Genomic DNA, 21,927 nt, shown 5'->3' with positions numbered 1-21,927 from the left:
CACACACACACACAGAAATATTGCTAAATCAACAAGCTGATTTCATTTTATCTCCCTGTCTTTGCCTTCTGTTAAAATACTATTTTTTTTATTTACACATAATTTAAACAACATGAATTATTTTTTTCAAGTAGAATTTATTGTGCAAAATAGTTTTTCTGTAAAAATTACAGCAAAATGCATTCATGTATATCCTCTATCCTTATACAAAAACTACTTCACTAATATAGCAACATTTCTAGATTTCCTTTGGAATCTTGGAAGTTTCCTTTTAGCCAGCAAGTCATTGATTTCTGGAACAGGTTGCCTTCGCAGTTAGTTGAGACTGACAGTTTGAATAAATTCAAAGGTCAACTGTACATATAGTTACCAATGTGAGGAGGGAAGCAAATAATTTGTATTTTCTTATCTACTGTTTTTTCCTTCGGCCAGTGCTTGTTTGTTTCGGGATTAATTGGGCGCATCGGCAACTATGACCATAGTGCGCCATTCAGCCAGTGCAGCAAAAGGACTGTGGCTTCCTTGTCATAATTAACCTTAACTAAGGCACAAATGAAATAAATTTTAGGCAATTGCAAAAGTCTTGTCACCAACATAATGTGGATGCTCCTTTATCCCTCACATGGTATTATAAAATGCTTAAAATTCTAGATTGATAAGAAATACATTTAGCTCAACAAGGTTTGTGCAACTTGGGTTAATTTTGAATGCAATCTAACTTGAAGACAATATGCCTTGGCTTAATAATATGTTCTGTTTATCATCGAAAACACCAAATCATTAATAGAATTTATATTTAACCCTTTAATGTGGTAAATTTAGTTTTACAAGGATGGCTTTTTTTTTTTTTTAAGGAATGCATTAAGGGAGGCTTATTAACCTGCCTCTGGCGGGTTGATGCAATGACAGTGTGTGGGCATTACTGGGCACATTGTGCAATGAATGGGTAGCATTACCACAAGACACCCTGGAGTCCATGCCAAGATGTACAGTTTGTATTATGGACAAAAGGTGGTCCCATGAGATATTAGGTAGGTGTTTTTGCTAATGCAAAGCCAACTCTGTGTGTGTTGATTTTTTTTTTTTTTTTTATAAAAAAAAGTCAGGCAGAACTCACCAAAAATAAGCTATTGTTAAAATAAGTTTAAGCTCAAGTTCAGATTTAAAAAAAAAAAAAAAAAAAAAAAACACCACTGTTATTTGCATAGTACGCATAAAAAAAGATCAATGCTACAGAATACAGTAGATGAGAAGGTGCAAGTCAGCAGTGAAAATAGAAAATTATTTACCCTTAAATACATAAGTTCCAAAACTAGATGTGGCTCTGCTGATATCACAAATTAAGAAATTTTTTTTTCCATTATTATTTTTTTTTTTAAGTAAAAAAGTGAAAGAGTAATAAAGGTTCAGATAACATTTAAATTAGTAACATACTTACATGTAAAAAATAGGGCTGTAACTGCAACAACCTTGTGAAATTGCACATGAGAATCCAATGGAATGTACTGATGAACAGGCAGTTCACGCAGCTTGGTAATGAGGTTCCGACACATGGTCAACAACAACAGAGAATAACAGAAAGATAAAGAGGCTGCTGATCCCCTGGTAATAGCAATTCCTAGTCCCATAATATGACGTAAATCCATGTGTTCGGCAAAATAGCAGTAAACTATAAAAAAATATATTCTACAGTTAAATTGTTCAAATAAATCTATAAAGAGAAATTTTTATTACCAAAAAATTATGTTATTAGATCCTCTGAAAGTAAGATCCAGAAACCAACAGACAATTTTTATACTTAAGTTCTTTTATATTACTTACACATGAATCTCTCCAGGAAAAGCACCGCATTAATCACAAAAAATACAAACAAGTAAAAGATGTGTTGACGATATTCTTCCAGAAATGTGGCTGCATGATTCCACTTGCGCATAAACCAGTTTTGAGGTTCCTCAGCTGGTCTGTTAATCTGAAAGCTGGTCATTCTGGAATAATAATCAAAATACTTTTGATTTCACATTATTTAAAACAATCATTGCATATTAACTACATAAGAGAACACTAAATTTTTATTCATTTACCAACCAGTATATCTCATAACAATATGTATCTTGCCCACATATGATAGTCCCCTGGGCTATCATATGTGGGTGAGAATAAGAACAGCAACTTTTGTCAGTGGCTCATTTTGCATTATACATAGTCCTCAATCACTCAGCCATGCTCTGATTAAAGATGATCATAGCCATAGCACAATTGTCAGTACTCACTTTCAAAAAAAAAAAAAAAAAAAAAAAAACACAACTTGGGGCCTATTAGAAACCATACCTCTTTAAAAATTGCTGTCAGGATGCAGTTTGTGCATGACACTGCACATCCCCATATTCCCCCAAATGTTTTTGATATTAGCATTAGTAGAGGCATTTGATGCAAGAAAGCAAGCTTATGCAGCATCAGCCAAAAAAAAAAAACCCACTTCCACTTCACCCCTCTGTTCGTTCAAAATACCTGTCCAGCTGAGCCTTAAACTTATTTAGGCTATCAACCTCCACTACAAGGGATGGAAGTCTGTTCCACCAACCAACCACCCGCTGGCTAAAGGCAAATTTCCGCACGTCTATCCTACATCTGTCTTTCCTCAATTTGAATTTATGCCCTCTTAGGTGATTATTCTGAGCTAGAGGAAGAATCCCATCAGCATTGAGCATGCTCAAACCATTCAAGGCTTTATACACCTCTATCAGATCACCTCGCTGGTGCCTAGTCTCCAGACACTAATTTGCAAAACTTAAGCCTTTCTTCGTAAGAGCACCCCTTTGTTCCATTCACTAATCTTGTTGCCCTTCTCTGTACTCGTTCCAGCAGCTCTGCATCCTTCTTTAAATGAGGCCTCCAGACCTGTATACAGTACTCTAGGTGTGGCCTGACCATTGCCTTATACAAGGGAATAATCACCTCCTTATCCCTGCTAGAAAAATTCCTGTATATCATTGACAATACTCCATGAGCTACTCTTGCAGCCCGTCTGCACTGCTCAGGGAACTTCATATCTGCCTGCGCAACCACCCCCAAGTCCCTTTCATTCTCTACCACTGTCAGTGTAGTACCACAGAGTTGATACGTTGCTCTGGGGTTGCTGTTTCCCATGCGTAGTACTTTACATTTGTCAATGTTAAACTTCATTTGCCACCTCTCAGCCCATCTGCTCAACCTTTCCAGATCCTGTTGCAGCAGCATAGTGTCAGTAGTGTCCTTGACAACCCTGCCAACCTTTGTATCGTCTGCAAACTTGGACATTAAGCTTGATCTACCATCATCAGTATCATTTATAAATACAGAAAACAATAATGGACCCAACACCGAGCCCTGAGGGACTCCACTAATAACATTAATCCACGATGAGCAGTGTCCATTTATTACCACTCTGTCTTCTCCCCCTCAACCACCCCTTTATCCATAGCAGCAATTTGCCTCCAATGTCACACTGCTCCAATTTGTGTAGCAGTCTTCCATGTGCAACAGTATCAAAAGCCTTTCTAAGATCCAAGTATATAATATCAAAGCTATTCCCTGCATCCAGTTCTTTTGTGACTGCATCATAGTATCCAATCAAATTGGTCAGGCAAGACTTCCCCTTAACAAAACCATGCTGTGTCCGAGCTATAACTGAATTCTTGTCTAAATGATCCTGCAGTGCTTCTTTAACCAGTGCCTCCATTAATTTTCCTGGAACAGAAGTTAAGCTCACAGGTCTATAATTACTTGTGTCGGCCTTTGATCCTCCTTTGTGAATTGGGGTCACATTTGCACATTTCCAGTCTATGGGTACCTCCCCTGAGTCCAAGGAAGCTCTCATAATTATGGCTAAGGGTTTGCTTACTTCCTTTGCTGCCTCCTTTAATATAACTGGATAGATCCCATCCACCCCAGGTGCCTTTCTTGTGTTTATCTTCAACAGTTTCTCCTCCACTTTACTCCCAGTTATTTCAAGGTTCTGTACCTTACTGCTAGAGTTGAATACACCTCTGGCAATCCCCTCGCTGAATAACTCCTCATGTGTGAATGTCGATGCAAAATATTCATTTAGTTTGTTAGCTACCTGAGCAGGATCATCAACAGTTGACCCATCAATATCAAGTAGACCAATCTGATTCATCCCCTTCCTTCTAGAGTTTACATAAGTAAAGAACTCTTTGCTGTTTTTCTTTGCATCCCTTGCCAAGGATTTTTCGTAATCTGCCTTCGCCTGCCTAACCTCCTTTGTAACTTGGTTGCATATCAACTTGTATCTATCATAGGCTTCTGTGTCATGTGTTAATTTGTAAGTATCCCATGCATTTGTCTTCTGCCATATGCCTCATTAGTTCATCTGACATCCATTTTGGCCTAAACCTTGAACAATATTTCTTAGTTGGTATGTAAAGCCTAGTAGCTTCCAAGATAAGTTCTTTGAATGCTTCCCATTTTGAATTTGCTGTTGGTAACATCATCAGTTGGTCCCACTGTATAGAATTTAAATACTGTCTCAGTCCATCGTAGTCACCTTTACGGAAGCAATAACCCTTCCCTTTACCTCTTTGAGTAAATCCCACTTCAGCACATTGTGATCACTGCCACCTAGTGGTTCATTTATCTGCAGATTCTTAATGCATGAAGAGTCACTGCTGATAATCAAATCAAGAGTATTACTCCCTCTAGTTGCCTCCCGAACATGCTGATGTAGAAAACAATCATCCAATAAATCCACAAAAGCCCTGCTAGTGTGTGAGTGACCAGCCCCCAAATTCCAGTCAATATCTGGGAAATTAAAATCTCCCATTATAAGACTCTCTGATTTACTGGCCCACTCTATTTCCCTGTACAGTTTCTTATTATACTCATCAGAGTCATTAGGCCTATAGCACACTCCTACTCTCAATTTTGATTTCCCAATGCTTATGTCACACCAAACTGACTCAACACTGCACTGTCCAGCGATGTCAACTGGCTTCACTTCCTTGGTTTTTATGTGTTTCTTAACTAATAGCATAACCCCTCTCCCCTTCCTATCCTTTCTGTAGACGTTGTACTCCCCAAATTCCAGTTCTGCATCCCTTATATCAGTGTGACACTACGTCTCTGATATCCCAACAATATCTGCCTTTGATGTTTTGAGCAATACCTCAAATTCATCAAATTTATTTACTAAACTCCTAGCATTGGTGTACATGCAAGTATACCTGCACCTGTTTCTATTCTTAGCTACCCTAACACAACCCATGTGTTTACTTGTACCGCAATGGCTCCCAGCAGTCTCTGAAATATCATGCATCTTGATTTTCAGGCTTCTGCTCATTCTAATAAAAGCAGTGCAAGAATCTTTCACCTCTGCCAGTGGCTACTGTCAATCTATTGGTCTTTGTCTCCCCCCAAGCTAGCAGTTTTCCGACCCACCTAACACTGCCTCGATAGCATCAGCAAATATTCTTGCACCCTTTCTATTTAAGTGTATCCCATCCCTGTAGAAGCAATCTCTCCTGTTAACAAGTACAGTCCAGGCTGAAAAAAATTCTACCCCTTGAGCCTTGCACAATCTTTCCAGGGCCCAATTGATCGACAAGGCTCTCATCATATACTCCCTCCTATCGTGTCTGGGCAGAATTGCAGACACTTTCAAATTCAACCCTAATTCTCGGCTTTTGTTCAACAGTGACCTGTACTTGTTAAGTAATTCTGCCGGTCTCCTACTCTTAATATCATTAGTGCCAACGTGTACAACTATATCACTTTTTGTGCCCTTAAAAGATGATATTCGCTCTACAACGTCATCAACCTTCGCCCCTGGCAGACATACCCTGGTCCTGTTCCACCTATCTTTTTACAAAGCATGTTCCCCATTTCCCTGACAATAGTCACCAACAACTACTAGTTCCTTCGGGACCAGCGCATTCTGCCTTGGGGGTTGCCTCTGTGTCACGTGATGCCTGAGTGCAAGCTCTGGCATTGATGTGGGCAGCTGAGAGCTTGATGGGCCCCTCAATTTAGTTTCTTCGAGGGCATCCACCCTGTCCTTCAAGCTCTCATATAGGCCCACAAGAACGCTGAGTTGTTGCCTGATATCGATACACTCCTTGCATCATGCACACACAAAGACATCCCCCATGGCAGTATCATGTCCCGTACCAGATTGCTCTGCAAACATCAAGCAAACAGTGCATTTTATAAGGCTGTGAGTCAGAGGACAACTGCCCCCCCTCAGTTCTGCTCTGAGCCACAGCACTTCCATTAGCTTGAGCCTTTTGCTTTGCTGCTCTGGTCTGAGTCATGATTCTATTAATTAATTATGTTAAATATAATTAATTATATTACGTTTGTAATCTAAGTCGTTATATGTATTTATTTAAAAGTACGTACAATTTAACTGCTAACGAAGTTCAACTAACGCTATCTAGTACGGTATATAACTATCGTATCACAAAGGCGGGAAATTTATGAACGGTAAATCTACGGACACTTAAGTATTAATTAACTTTCAAATCTCGCTGTCTCAATTCAGAATAAACTAACGATCCTTACTAGGTCTATAAGCTACTTACAGAAATAATTCGATGTAAAAAATATTCAATCAAGCGGCTAAATATGGCTAAAGAACTTCTCGTTCAGCAGAGTTGCAAACACGTGGATACCCTTACTGATACTTTTATGCAATTACAAGGCCGAGTAAAGAATAAATACACCAAATTAATCAGAAAATCACAAAATAATGTTATACTACTAAATTTAAATCAAAAGTTTTAGAAAAACGATAATTTCAAATCAATAAATAAGAAAAATCCACTTAGCGGCTTTGAACACAACCGTCTCCTAGTAGCCTCGTCAGCAGACATATCTTAAATACAGAATGTAACAACTGATATTTGTCAGAATGGCCACACCACGATCACCAAGCCCTTGCACCCTTAGATTATTTTTGTGTGGAGTGGCATGAAATCCATGGTTTATTCTGTGTATTACACAAACAAGACTGAGAAATTACATTTTGAAAACTGCTGAAGCCATTCAAAGTCCTGAAACAACAAAATATGCCAAGAAATCATGCTGAATACGGCAATGAATAAAATGGAGATCACTTGAACATGTGCTTTAGATATTTTTCTTTTAGAGGTTTATTTCAGTTTTTTTTATTTTTTTTATTAATTTATGATTACTGTTCAATGTCTCAGAAATAGTCTTTTGAGATATATATTTATAGGACCTTTATTTCTTATTTTAGCTGTAGAATATGCTCCTACATTTGTTCCATGCAATTTTGAAATACATACCCTGTATTTTAAATACATACACTGTAAAGGACATTCTTATCAAAACTAAAATGGTCTTGGGCAGGACACATAGCTTGAAGACATGATGACAAATGGACTAAGAAAATAAGAGAATGGTACCCAAGAGGAGCTAGAAGAAAACCTGGAAGACAAAGGCAGAGATGGATAGATGAAATTCATGAATTTTTGGGTAGTAAATGGATGGCCAGTGCTCAAAACAGAAAGAACTGGAAAGTTGCTGGAGAGGCCTTCATCCTGCAGTGGATTGAAAATGGCTGATGATGACCCTGTATTTTACTGTCAGATTTCTTTCATAATGCTTTTTTTTTTTTTTTTTTTTCATAAACTAAGGGGGGGGGGTCAAAAAATGGAAACTGTCATGAAAGTGAATGCTTGTTTGCTAAAATATCCTATTTTTAATAAGGATATTTATAGGAATATTTTTAAGGATATTTATAGGATATTTGGTTCCTGTGCACTGTTATAATCTGATATTGAGAATAGCAGTAGAAAAAACTTTTTTTAAAGTATAATTCTTTCTTTGAGCTTGTTATGAAGCTAATCCTAAATCTTACCTTGCAACATTTGTTGATGTATCCAGGAAGTTCTGCTTAGCTCCTAAGGAGAAAAAGAATTATTAAAATAACTTTAAATAAGTTAGAGAGTTTTAGAATTATGAGGGCCATTCAAATGAAACAAACATTTGAATAAATATGTTTGCATACAAAGGAGGTTAAGGAAGCTGCACATAAATTTTACACTATGAATAAACTGTTAGAGAATAATTAATAGGAGGATGTGATTCCTCCACACTCCTTATGGTTAAACATTCATGCTATTAACAATTATACAGATTAGTAGGCAATAAATCCCATCCTTCTTCAAGAACAGATTTTAACTCATTTAGGGTTATTGAGGGAGAAGTGAATTGGAAACTTTTTTCCAGCACATTCTAGTCATGTTCTGTAAACTTTAATTACAGAAACATGCTGTCTGAGGGTGTGGGATCTGAGAGGCACTCCATTCTATGGATATCTTTGGTTCCAAAAATTAAACCAACTAAGCCCTTTTTTTTTGGCAGGTGCATTTTTTCCATAAAAATGAGGACCACCTACACCCCATAAGTCTCATGAAGTGCTGCAAGATCATCTCTATATCACTGAGTAGTCAAGGTTCTGCTCTTGAAAATTTGGCACATATGACCATTAATAGAGATACTACTCCCACATCATTAGTCTTCCCTACAAGTCTCCCATCATTCAGCTCTCCTGTTGGAGGGCAGAATTGTGTACCACATTCTTTCAAGATATAATGCTATCATGAATCACTATACAGTCTTAACTCCACTGTTCCATGTTCAAACTGCAGTGCTCTATCTATATAATAATTTGCTGATGTCCCTCTCTCCAGAATGCTCTTTGAACTTAATACTCAAAAAATGAACAAGCTTTTGACCTGATTCCTTTTGCAATAGGTTTTATTTATCAGTAAAATTGAGAAAAGGAAAAAAAAATCAAAAAAGGTTTATGGCAGATTTTCAAATCCCAAGAATTGATTTAGCTCCCAGTGAAACTAACTTGCCATTTACTTTGAAGAGAAGACAATTTTCTTAGCTTTTGTCATCATAGTCTACAAATCTCAAATTTTCAACAAAGTTGCTGTTTTTGTTCAACTTTACATAGCAGTTTCCAGGTCCAGATATTTTTTGTGCAATAATTGTAATTTTTTTAAAGGGCAATATAATCATACATATAAAAAATTAAGTTGCATTTTACCAGAGTCCATCTCACTGACACCTTAGCTAGCAGCAATGGGAGCCAAGGGAAAGAAAGGTTTTTGTATTTACTTTATTATTAAATCTTTGCTTTTTCTCTGAAACAGTTTTAGCAAAATATTCACCACTGGTATTCTAGTTCCATTATAAACTGGCTATCTTATGAGATTGAGTTAGAGGAATGTAAACTGCTGGTCTGCTAACATGTAGTCCCCTTTGTTTAAGCCTGTAACACTTGAGGGAGGATTACATCACATCTTGATGCAATACAACCCTGTGGCTAAGACCCCTTCCCCCAATGTACAAACATTACATTGCTGGTTGTTAATGCAAGATATTGGTAATCTTTTGACATTGCCCATAGATGGCCTTCAACTTTCTTGAAGTTTCACATTCCTATTTCCTGGAATTATTTCCATAGACTTCAGGTGGCAAACATATTGAAGAACTTGGAAGCCACATGTGATTAAAGCCCTCTCAAACCCTCCAATGGTTTTCCATTACTGAGTCATTCTGATGGTATCACATCCTACAGGAACACACCCAAGGACAGCAAACATTTCTTTCAAATTGCTGTGCTTCATTTGGTTCCAAAGTACATTAACAGTATTTGTCACTGTTTCTCCTCCCTCCAGAAAATGTTATAGAATCATTCCTTTATGATCCCAGAATACAGTGAATAACACTTTGAGGTGGTGCTTGGTACAGACTTTCTTCAGTCAAGATGAGCCTGTATGGCACCACTCTGAACTTGCACATTTGCTTGGATATGTAACAATGCATTTACATTATCTCCCACCACTATGTTATAAGAAGGCATATCCTTTGCACTCATATCATCCATGGAACAGAAGCATGGAACACACATATACATATTAAGTCATCATTCCTTCATTTCTGGTATTAAATGCAGAGAAATCCATCAAGCATATACACTTTTCAGAAGTGCAATTCCTTGCACAGTGCGGCAGTTTCTCCAACAACAAGTTTCTTTGTATGAGTTCTTTCGCTGCTGCTATGACTTCTGGTTTCATGATTCAATGTGCTTTCCCTGGTCAAGGAGAATCCTTGACACTTCCACCAGTACTATTCTTAAACTTCTTCACCGACTTGTAAATATGCCACTGACTCATACATGGTTCACCATACTCAACCAACATTATGTGATAAATTTCAGCAGGTTTTATTCCTTCTGTACTCAAAAATCAGATTGCAAATCACCTCTACCTTGGTGCATAACTGAAAGGGTGTTGCCATCTTGAAAATTGACTGTTTCCAAATAATGCTAGCAAATGACATGTTTGGGCATTCAGCATTACCAGTAGACTTCAATCAACTAAACTGGCACAAGACTAAGTTTTTGCATAATATGCATATTTTGTGGTTTTCTAGTTTTCATTGGAATGACCTTTGTATAATACTAAATTAAACTTTTATTCCATAGCAGCATCCAAAAAGAACATGCCCTTTCTTAGAATTCCATTTGCTGCTAGTAAAACCAACGCAGGGTAATTTCCTTCATCTCTCTGTCCAAGTGAAAGCAACAACCTGTAGAGTACTTTCTTTAGAGAGAGGGTTCAAAACATGGCAGTGACAAAGCAATAGGTCAGGCCTGTATCTAATTGTTGCAACATTTCCCACATATAACACTACAGCTTGAGCCTGGATGCCAATGACACCAAGGTTTCACACTGTCATGGAACAGCACCATGATGTGTTAAGCTGTCTGTTTACATTGCCTTTAATGGTGGTATTAAAGGCAATGTAACCAAAAGTTCCACTATTTTTCTGTAGTAATGGGCACTGACTGCAGCATCAGCCATGGAATAGCACCATTATCAGTAGTGGTTTCTGTCAATCAAAAGACTGTCAGAATCACCTCTATCTCTCTCCTTCTGATTTGAATTTATATAGCACTCAGATTAATACAGAACATGACAGAATACTATTCCAGTTGCTGTTCACTTCTCTCAATTAATTTCAAAACATTCCCACTGTTAAACTTTGAAAATAGCTTTTCCAAATATTAACGTGGTCATTGCTAATTAGAAGTTGGAGCATATCTATAATTAACCATGGCATCAAAACCAATGAAAACTGACGTATGTTTGCCTGGTAGATAAACCTTTGCCAAAAAAATATTTAATCTTGTTTTTATTTTCAAATAATAATGCTCCAGTTGTTAATATTTTCTAATTCAAACCCGTGCTTATTGATGTTCATAACCAGGGGCATTGAGAGAGGGGCACTGATACCCAGTTCCATACATCATGTGGAGGGGGGGAATTTAGATCTTGAATGCTCTCAGTTCCCCTGTTCATAGCACACAAACTACAGATGCTATTCCCACTTCATACTGAGGTGGTAATGGCCTGTACTTGCCCACCAGTCCTATACTGCATTGCTATCAATTCTGCAGATGTGATCATTCATTCAGTGCATTGTCCAGCCAATTATTTCAGTCTGTTTCATTTGAATTATCCTGATTCCCTTTGTCTGAAGATATAGAAAGAAAATTGTTTTAGATTTTAGCATATCAAAATAAATAAATAAAAAAGGTTGACTATGCCTTCTTAATCCTTTGTCTTTTTTACTCAATTTTTTTTCCCTTCACAGCAATACCACTAAAATAATCATCATAGCAAACTTTAAATGACTGAACATCATAAAAACCTTACATCCTCTAAATTAATGCTCAAGCATTCAATTAAAATACAGTTATAAATAATTTAAATGCCACCATAAATGTTTGTAATTCAGACAAGCATAAACCAATTCAACACCAAATATTTGACAAAAAAAAAAAAAACTACACAAAATCTCAATACCATTTTACTCTCATCCATTTAATATGTAATCATTCTCAATAGTGAAACACTTCAGTTCTCTTAAATTTACAAGTAACCAAAAGAAATTTTTTTATTTCAATAAATTTTAGCCCTTAATCTTGGGTCTAATCATTATGGAGGGACCCCCCCCCCCTTAAGAGGAAAGGTGGGCCAGACCAGCCAGGCAAGTCTGCATGCACTAGAGCCCATGCTGGTTCTCAACACCCTTAGATGCTCCATCTGGTGAGTATGGGCTTGGCAAACCTGAGGATCTGAGCTGGATATCATTATCTTTCTGGTGATCTCTATCTCTCTCAAAATATTTTTGGCTGGTGCAGCATAAGCCTCAGGCTTCCTTACATCATATGGTTAATAATAATGCCATTATTACATTTATTAGATATAACTAGATAGCATTTAACTATTCTCTTTATTTTTTTCCATTGATTTTAGTTAAGTGGTTCTGTTCAATTTCATTAACCTGAAGATTAATGCATAAACATTTACATGAGTTTTGTTTGGGGTTTTGACAATTTTAGAATTATTTTCATTTATACCCTTCAAATAGCATATAAGGAAATAAGTTAGATAAAACTATTGGGCCGCTGTAGCCTAGTGGTCAGGCGCGCAGGTACATAAGTACACGTGCCTTGAGTGACTGGGGTCACTCAAGGCACGTGTACTTATGTGTTCAAGCCCGTGACTGCTGAATACAGTGTTTCTTGTATTCTGGCTATCTTGTGAACTCCTCTGACCTGGAGTATAAACAGAAAATTTATTTTTATTTATAATGCAAAATTCTGAACAGAGAATATTATTTTCTAAAAGGAATTAATTTCCAACTTGTGGATTTGTCTTATGCAATGATGTGCAGGAACACAACTCAAGAGATATCTTTAATGACCTGTGCAACAATACTTTCAGTACTTAGTTAGCATAAGTTTCCAATGGTAAATATACTTATAAATTAAATCCTACTACAACCAGCCATCTTAATCAACATAAATTATTGAAATTATGTGAATCTTAAATCCTATTACAACACAATCTTTCAGTTCACAAGCCTGTGAAACTAATTTACCCATTTCTTCCATACACTGACATCAAATAGAACAAAAATTTTAAAATACAAAAAAATTATGTTGTAGTAGTAGTAGTAATAATAGTAATGAGGACATGTGATGCAAGAAAACAAGCCTATGAGCTTATGTAGCATCAGAGGGGGGAAAAAAAAAAAAAAAAAAAAAACAATTACACACATCCATTCCTTCTAAAAGTTTGTTCAGTTCCTCCTTGAATTTACTTAAGCTAGCTAAAGGTAAATTTCCGCACATCTATTCTACAACTGTCTTCCCTCAATTTGAATTTATGCCCCCTCGGGTTCGTAATCTGAGCAAGTGGAAGAATCTCATCAGAATTCAGCATGCTCAACTCATTCAAGCCCTTAACACCTCAATCAGATCACCTCACAGGTGCCTAGTCTCCAGCCGCTGCAATTTGCAGCACTTTAGCCTTTCTTGGTAAGAGGACCCCTTCATTCCCCTCAGCAATCTTGTTGCCATTCTCTGTACATGCTGAAGCAACTCAACATTCTTCATAAAATGAGGCCTCCAGACCTGTACACAGTGCCAAGGCATGGCCTGACCATTGCCTTACACAAAGGGATAATCACCTTTTCCCTACTAGCAAAATTTCTGTATATCATTGACAATACCCCATGACCTGCTCTGGCAGCCTGTCTGCATTGCTCAGAAAACTAGATATGACTCACAATTACTCCCATATCTTTTTCATTTTCTACCACCCTAAGTGTAGTACCACACACTTGGTATGTTCCTCTGGGGGTTACTTCTACCCATATGCAGTATTTGTCAATGTTAAACTTCGGTTGCCACTTCTCAGCCCATCTGCTCAAATTTTCTAGATCCTGTTGCAGTAGCACACTGCCATTAACAACCCTGCCAACCTTTGTATCATCTGCAAACTTTGACATTAAGCCTGATAAACCATCATCAGTATCATTGATAAATATACAAAACAGTGGGCCCAACACTGAATCCTGGGGGAATCCACTAGTAACATTAGTCCACAAAGAGCAGTGTTCGTTGATTACCACTGTCTTCTCCCACTCAACCACCCTTTTATCCATTGTAGTGTTTTATCCATTACCCTTAATACCATACTACTCCAATCTGTACAGTAGTCTTCCATGCAGAAGAGTGTCAAAAGCTTTCCTGAAATCCGAGTATATGATATCAAAATTTTTTTGCATCCAGTTCCTTTGTAACCACATCATAGTATCCAATCAGATTTGTCAGACAAGACTTTCCCTTAACAAAAACATATTGCACGCTACCAACATTTCATCAAATCTAACATAAATAATCACACTACTGACACTTTACATCAAATATGCACTTTGTGACAGTTAGACTTGACATTGTAGGCAAGTCAAATTCTAATTTTACCTTCTGATGTTCATAATATGCCAGATAACTTAATCACTGGATTGAGTGAAACCTATCAAAAAAAAAAAAAAAAAAAAACACACATAACTAAAGCATTTACCTTAATGCATAAAGCATTCTGAAGCAGATTAAAATCAGATTAGCATTAGTAGAGGCATATGATGCAAGAAAGCAAGTTTATACAGCATCTGCCAAAAAAAAAAAACCCTTCCCATTGCTATGTTAGGGAAATACTAACCCATACAAATATTGTTCCTGCTTGTTGTTTGTTATTTGGTTTTTAGACACATTAGCAACTAAGGCCATATTGCTCCAGGAATATGCTGTGGTCATGGGCTCAAACCCCGGTCTAATCAAGAAGCGTGTGCTACGTGCTGCTGCTCTTGCCCACCTGGCTATGGAGGCACTTTTTGTACCTGCAGTCCATGAGCAATTACTATTCTGGGTATGAACTACCAACTTAAAGATCAGTGAGTAAAAAAGTATTAATGCAAACAACCAATAAGAGACATTCAGATTCAAGAAGAATATATTCAGAGTACACATTAAAATGGCATTGAATCGAATAGGAAGTAGACAATGAAGATTACAAATTGATAGAGGTAATTTTGCATTTTAAGCTATCTGCATAGAATTTAGGAAGGGGGGGGGGAACTTTATTAATACAGCAGTAAAGAAAATGCAAGTATCCACCTTTAATAGCTAAATCTAAGTAGGAAGGAATAAATATGTAATTCACAAGAAAGAAAAAATGTGAAGGTAAACTAAGGAAAAATAAGGAATTTATCCCTTTAGGTTGTATGTTTTAGGCTTTTTGCCCTATTTTACTTAATAGTTATTTTAAGTATAATAGGGCAAAAAAGTACAGAGCCTATTTCATGGGCTCTGTACTTCTGTTTTATATTATTTCCACTATTACAGTTACTTTTCAGTATACACTTTTCCCCAATAAATACTATGCATCCAAAGCAAATAAAAAAAATAAAATAAAAATTATCTAACTCGTCAAACTGCATTAAGTAGTTTAACAACAGTATAAGCTACTGGTGTTAGGTACATTATCACAGGGAACTTTTCTCCCTCAAAGGAATCTACGTCAAGAAATACTTATAGGGACTATTTTCTTGTAAACATGAATACCCTGCATAAAGAATTTTATTGCAAAGCAATTATTAATTATAAATGCTCAAATTAATACACAAAATGAGGCAATGTAGCGACACACACACACACACACACACACACACACACACACTTTTTTCTCTTGTAGGTACATGCAAGAATGTGTGTTACTTGTATTTATATTCTTCAAGGTAGTTCATATGTATGCTCATTGTCTGTACTCTTCTTTGGCAATAGCACTTTGTTTAAAGTATTATGGAATTATACTTAAAGAATAAAATAGTATCCCTTAAATGAAATGCTGTGCTATTTATACAATATATTGTTTTAATTAACATGTTTAACTGGTCATGCAAATTGTTAATCCTCTTGGTGCAAGGATCTAAGTGATCCCATGCACATGCAATTTTAAAAATCGGCAAGAAATAATTAAATTTCTGTGCTTTAGATCTATTGGTTAACAAAATGTATATCAAAAAACTTGCATGCTATAACAATTGGACACCAACCAGTCAATAACACAAAGAGTAACAATTGAAACCACTACACATGCTTCAACCACTTGACACCAGCAAGACTCTTCAATATTACAAAGCCAGAGAGAATAACTATTAGTTGTATCCAGCATACTACAATTGGATACATAATTAGGCTTAATTTGATCCTGCATTGCATTTTGTCCTGATTGTGCAGTTAATGAAGATTGCTGAAATTTTCAAGAGGAAACAAAGAAAACACTTTTGCTGACAGCTGTCAAGAGTTTCAATTGCATAGACTAAGTAAACAAAGAGCACAGCATTACTAAAATTGTGGTGGACATATGACTCCATGCACCCAGCTCAAGGTTAAAGAAACATGTTAATTAAATTATAATTTATTCTCTTAATTCGCAAATTTATTTATTATTTTTTTAAAATTTAAATAGCATAAAATTTTCCTTCACACACCCCTTCAGTACAGCTAATAGTATTTTTTTTTCCCCAAAACATTACTTTTTTAATGTAAAATTTAAAATAATGAGATTTAAATTATTGGACAATAAATAAACTAACAATGAATTTATCTGAAGAGATTATTTCCACTAAGCAATGGAGGGTACTATTATTATATTCACCTTTACAATCCAGGCCAATGGCTATGAAATCTCCCTTATATTCCCTCATCATCACTTTAAAGTCATCATAAGTCAACTCCTCTTTATCCTCCAAACCAGCAGCAGCAAACATACCATGAATCAGCTCCATCACTTGCTGCTCTGTTAAGGAATTTGTCTTGGCAATGTCCACCAAAGATCGAAGTGTTTTTGTTAACTCCAGTTTGTCAATGACTCCATTGCCATCATTGTCACACATGTCAAATACTATGCGGAGTTTGTCCTCAGTCTTACCTATGAAGTAAAACAAGACCAAATAATAAGACTTAGAAAGTCTAATAAACCAAGTAATGCACTTAGAAACATAATAGAAGCCTTAAAAAATACCTCTAGAAAACAGCACAACTGTATCCAGAAATTCCTGGAAACTGATGCGTCCATCCTTGTCCTTGTCCACACAGTTAAACATCTGCTTTACAAACAGTGAATCTGGCTTCATTCCAAGAGCTTCTGCAAACTCCTTCTTTGACAGTGAGGTGCGCATAACCATAATAACATCATTGCTAACATCTTCCAGTTTTCTTTTTTCACCAGGTCTTAACCCAAATGTCTGGAATGAGATGGATTAATTATCAGCATGAAGTTTATTGAAAATGAATTATGAATTTATTGGATTACTTATTTGAAGGATCCAAGCAAGAAATGCCAGATTTAAGAAGTCTAGGGCCTTTGTTCACATACATTTAGAGGCCCCTTGAAGTAAGGTTGCAAGGGTGTCCTGGAGTAACAGTAATTGAATTTTTTCCAGGGTTTCCTCCCTTGCAGCTGTGGAGTAACAGCACCATACATCTTAGTAAATCTGGCATTATATGCAGGCAAAAATTTCAGAAACTACTTACCAAGGCATATGCTTCTCTGAAAAAATGCTCAAGTCGTTTTTGTCTCTTCTCTTTAGTTTCTGCATTTGTCAGCATAATATCTCTATATGTGTGCAGCACTTCAAGGGTTTTCTTTCGCCCAAGAAGAAATGTTTCAAGCTTGCTGAGAAATTTTTTCTGGGCTTGATTATTATCAAATTGTAACACCTATTAGGAGGGAAAAATAAACAAAATTAAAACACATAAACCAAATCTCAAATTTCTGAAAACTGATATATAAAAATTAAACACAAATGTATTTATCATTTATTATTTTAAATGACTGCATCATAAGGGTTTTTTTTTTTTTTTTTTTTTTTTACAAAACTCTACTCCCAAGTTGATATGGTGTCTCTCTCCTCCAGAAAAAGCCATTCCACTAGTGAGGGGGCATAAGCATCAACATGTTGGTGTATCTTTCAAATATACACTTTTTTAAGGAAAACTGATTATTACAATAATTATTTAATTTATGATATTGGCCCCAACCTAGGAGTTCACTAAACTGTTGAAAAAAAAAAAAAAAAAACAGATAAAAAAAATCAAAATATAAGTTATAATCCCACTGAAATAATATATTATAATATATTATTATAATCCCATTTCTAGAAACTAACAAAAAAAACTTTAAAAGTAGGATAAGAATTTTTTCCAAATTAATCTAAAAAGATTAATAATTTTTTCTTTTACCCTATCATTCCATCAGTATTATAGCTTATTTTAACTTGTATCTGGGTGTTGTCAAATAGCAAACTCCCAATTGCCTTTCCTATTCACTACCACAAATTGAATAGTAATGGTTAATATCAGTTTTCCATGCAGAAAAGTCCATAATCTATTTTAAACTGTAATACTTTCATTTTATTATGACATTTTAACTCATCAGTACATGTGAAAATTTGAGATTTTGGCACATGCATGGAGGAAAAATTAACCCAACACATAAATGTATTTAACATTAAGCTAGGAAGGCTGTAAATCATAAAATACATATGGAGTAGGCATTAAAACAGAAAACATTACAAATGTATTTTGAGAGGCCTTTTTCAAAATACAGATAAATATCAAACTGAGGTGCATGACAGCCATTGCAATACAAAAAATAAAAAAATTAAAGTCATTTTAATCAAAAGACAAAAAATAAATTAGTTTCAATAATTAAAAACTCTCCCACAAAAAAAGCAGTAGAATGCTCTATGCATATCATTTTCACTCACTATCTATTTACCCTACTTTACTCAATTGAAAAATAGTTAAGTGTTACTACACACCGGGTAAATTTTAACAAACAAGCAGTAAACAAACATGGAAGTTCTATGGACAATTTAAGAAAGCCCTCCTCCCCTCAGCATTTATAGATGGAAATGTTCTTGAAACGTACTGAAAAGTGGGGAAGGTTGTGTCCACACATTTCAGTATTGTACCAGTTAAGATCTATTGAATAATTTTTGTATTGCTATGTCATTCTTTAAATGAGATAAACTAAAATGACAATGTTAGGCTAGTCCTGGAGATAAGAATTAATATTGGAGCCAACCTGGTCCTTGTCTGGATTGATGAGAGGGGATCTTTTGAATTAGGGGGAATACAGCAGGTGCATTGAACCTGCTGTATCCTTTCCCCCTAACAATGACTAAAATGGAAGAGTTAAGTGCAGCAAACCAGCATTAACTTAGGAAGCTAAAAATATTGTTTCTTGTAAATAAAATTTATCAAAGTAAAATTTAAAAAAAATCATTCAGAGTCATTTTGTCAGACTCCCTAAATTAAGAACATACCAGATCATGATCTCTAGGAGACCTCACGAGCACCATTGGCTTCTTGTGTGTATCTTCAGTCGCTTCAACCACTACAGCCGTCACGGAACCAAAATCAACTTTCCTTAACACTTCTCCTTTCCTATTCACAGTGGAAATGGACTCATCAGGGCCAATCTTCACCTTAACGCATCTTTTGTGGTTCTGATGAAGCCATTCTTTCACTTCTGCCAAAAGAAATGAGGTAAGAAAGCAGAAGTTTAAAAAATTATAAAAGCAAATAAATAATTATATAGACAAGCAAGCAAGCCCTCAAGTGGTTCCTAAAGACACTTGCATAAAACTATATCAAAGTAATATTTTCTTATTTAGAAAGGAGTTCCAGAAAGTTCACTGGATCCACCAAATGCAGCTGCAGTCATACAGTCAAAACAATAACCTCACCTCTCTAAACAGTTTTTGCTTCTGAACTGGTGCAAAACATTTGGAATACCCAATGTAAAGTGACCTGCATGTACCTAGTTTATCATCCACAACTGGGACAATAGGATCTGATATTCCACATTATCTTATGATGTACACTACTATACTAGCTCTGCTGTAGATAAGTTCAATTTTCCACAACAGATTCTCTTTCCCATTTAAATTGCTTATTCTAAATTTCTGTTTGAAAATACGAAGGAGCAATAGATCATAAACATCCCACATCCTCATTAACTACCTTAGGAGGGTTCTTTTTTTTGTGAAACCTGATCACCAGTCAATATTCTTATATTCACAGTGAAAGTTACTGAAAACTGCTTTCAACAAATTGAGAGAAAGATATCAGTTTTCTAAACTTCCAGATTCTACTGTTCCAAATTCCAGATCTAACTTTAGTATTGTCACCTATTCTAGTTTAATTAACTTCAGTATTTTCTTTCATGTACAACTAATTAAACATTTTATTAATATATGTCAAATAAAATTAAGTCAAATTAAATAAAATATTAAAAATTAATACAAACCAAGTTTTTCACAATGCTTTCCGACATTCATCTGACGAAGTTTGATCTTCCTCCTCCGTCGATTTTCTAGCTTTATGACACCATATCCTAGGCCAGCACAGACTGAAATATTAAAAAAAAAAAAAAAACACCCTTATTAAATGGTAGTGACTCTTTAAACAACTGAAAATTCAGTCACTGTTTTCTAGGATTGTGTAGTGGACTTCATTTCAATTTGGCAAATGGAAAACTGATAGTTAGAACACTGGATATAATCAAGTTTCACTACTGTTAAGTTTTGAAAATTGAAGTCATATGTTACATTATGTAATCAAATTTTTTTTTTTAATCAAATGAAGTTGATATATAATTATACTGTACGCTACTGTAAAATCTGCTATAAAGCAAATTTTTATTCCTACATTTTTTTTACGATGTGCAATAATGTAATTTGTTAAGCCTAACTTTATTAAATGTAGCATATTACATTTAATGATCTTGTGTTCTTGGTGTAACTGGTGGTCAACAGTGCAAAATGAGCATGGAGACCTATGTTCAGTGGCATTTCAATACATAGGTACCAGCCCAGACATATAGCATCAGAGCCATTGTAGAGTTACTAGGCTGCCTCCCTAGAAAAAGCAAATAGCTATCAGTTCCATATACCCACAGCTTATAGCCTTGCACATTTATGTCAATTACTTCAAAGTAGATAGGCTTGCTAGATTTCCATAGCATACTGGACGTATGAGGAAGATTTGGTGAAAAAAAAAAAAATCTCCCTAGAAGGGAATAAATTATAATAATAGATACTAATCTAAAGTATAATAAAACTAAACCGAACATTTATTCAAAATAAGCTACAACTTAGTTTAAATTTGATTACATAGCTTTTATTTTTTTTTTTTTTGAATAAACCTCTTTTGCATCCAACCAATTGAAAGGTATATTTAAAATACACACACAATAGAGAAACTGTTATATTCATCTGTCCACAGAAATTTAAATTTCATCCAGACAGTTGAAACTTCATTAGTCTGACTGTGGGAAAACAGATTAATGAATACAATTTTTCCTAAAGAACAACAATGGCTGCAAAATTTATTAAAACTTCCATTATAACAATTTTGATGAGACTTTGTCAAAAGAACACTAAGCAGGAGCCCCTTCCTTTTTAGAGACTTTTTCATTAATATATTGTTAGATATATTAATGTAAAAACTTTAGTTATATAAACTCTAGAAGGAAGGTGATGAATCAGATTGGTCCACTTTATGTTGGTGGTTCAACTGTTGATGATCCTGCTCAGAAAGCTGACAAACTGAATGAGTATTTTGAATCTACATTCACGCAAGGAATTCTGTAAGGAAGGGGAGGACAGAAGTTTACTAAACTCTAACAGAGAGCTGAATGATTTTGTAATAACAGAGAGCAAAGTGGAGGAGAAATTGTTGAAGTTAACCATAAAAAAGGCAATTGGGGCAGATGGAATCTATCCAGTTATATTGAAGGAGGCAGTGAGGGAAGTAAGCAAACCCTTAGCCATAATTATGAGAGCATCCTTAGATTCAGGGGAGGTCCCCATGGACTAAAGATTCACAAAGGGGATTCAAAGGGAATGCAAATAATTATAGACCTGTTAATTTAACTTCTCTTCCTGGGAAAATAATGGAGTCACTGG

The 21,927-nt window shown here is 35.6% G+C and overlaps 1 protein-coding gene across 1 annotated transcript in view; it reads right to left on the bottom strand.

Moving 5' to 3' along the window:
- LOC150079465 (dual oxidase-like) overlaps window positions 1-21,927 on the bottom strand; it is a 177,149-nt gene that overhangs the window by 46,094 nt on the left and 109,128 nt on the right. Inside the window, exons 15-22 of the mRNA XM_090383907.1 lie at window positions 20,268-20,369; window positions 19,282-19,487; window positions 17,486-17,671; window positions 16,974-17,196; window positions 16,608-16,880; window positions 7,877-7,919; window positions 1,822-1,985; window positions 1,439-1,669 (exon numbers count right to left, since the gene is read on the bottom strand). Of these exons, the coding sequence (XP_090240033.1) occupies window positions 1,439-1,669; window positions 1,822-1,985; window positions 7,877-7,919; window positions 16,608-16,880; window positions 16,974-17,196; window positions 17,486-17,671; window positions 19,282-19,487; window positions 20,268-20,369 (1,428 nt within the window). The remainder of the gene's footprint in view (window positions 1-1,438; window positions 1,670-1,821; window positions 1,986-7,876; window positions 7,920-16,607; window positions 16,881-16,973; window positions 17,197-17,485; window positions 17,672-19,281; window positions 19,488-20,267; window positions 20,370-21,927) is intronic.

Source organism: Mastigoproctus giganteus, chromosome 10 (assembly GCF_048544385.1).
Source record: "Mastigoproctus giganteus isolate SK-2022 chromosome 10, ASM4854438v1, whole genome shotgun sequence".
Taxonomy (NCBI): domain Eukaryota; kingdom Metazoa; phylum Arthropoda; class Arachnida; order Uropygi; family Thelyphonidae; genus Mastigoproctus; species Mastigoproctus giganteus.
The sequence above is the reverse complement of the archived record's forward strand: the minus strand, read 5'-3'. Positions and strand labels throughout refer to the sequence as shown.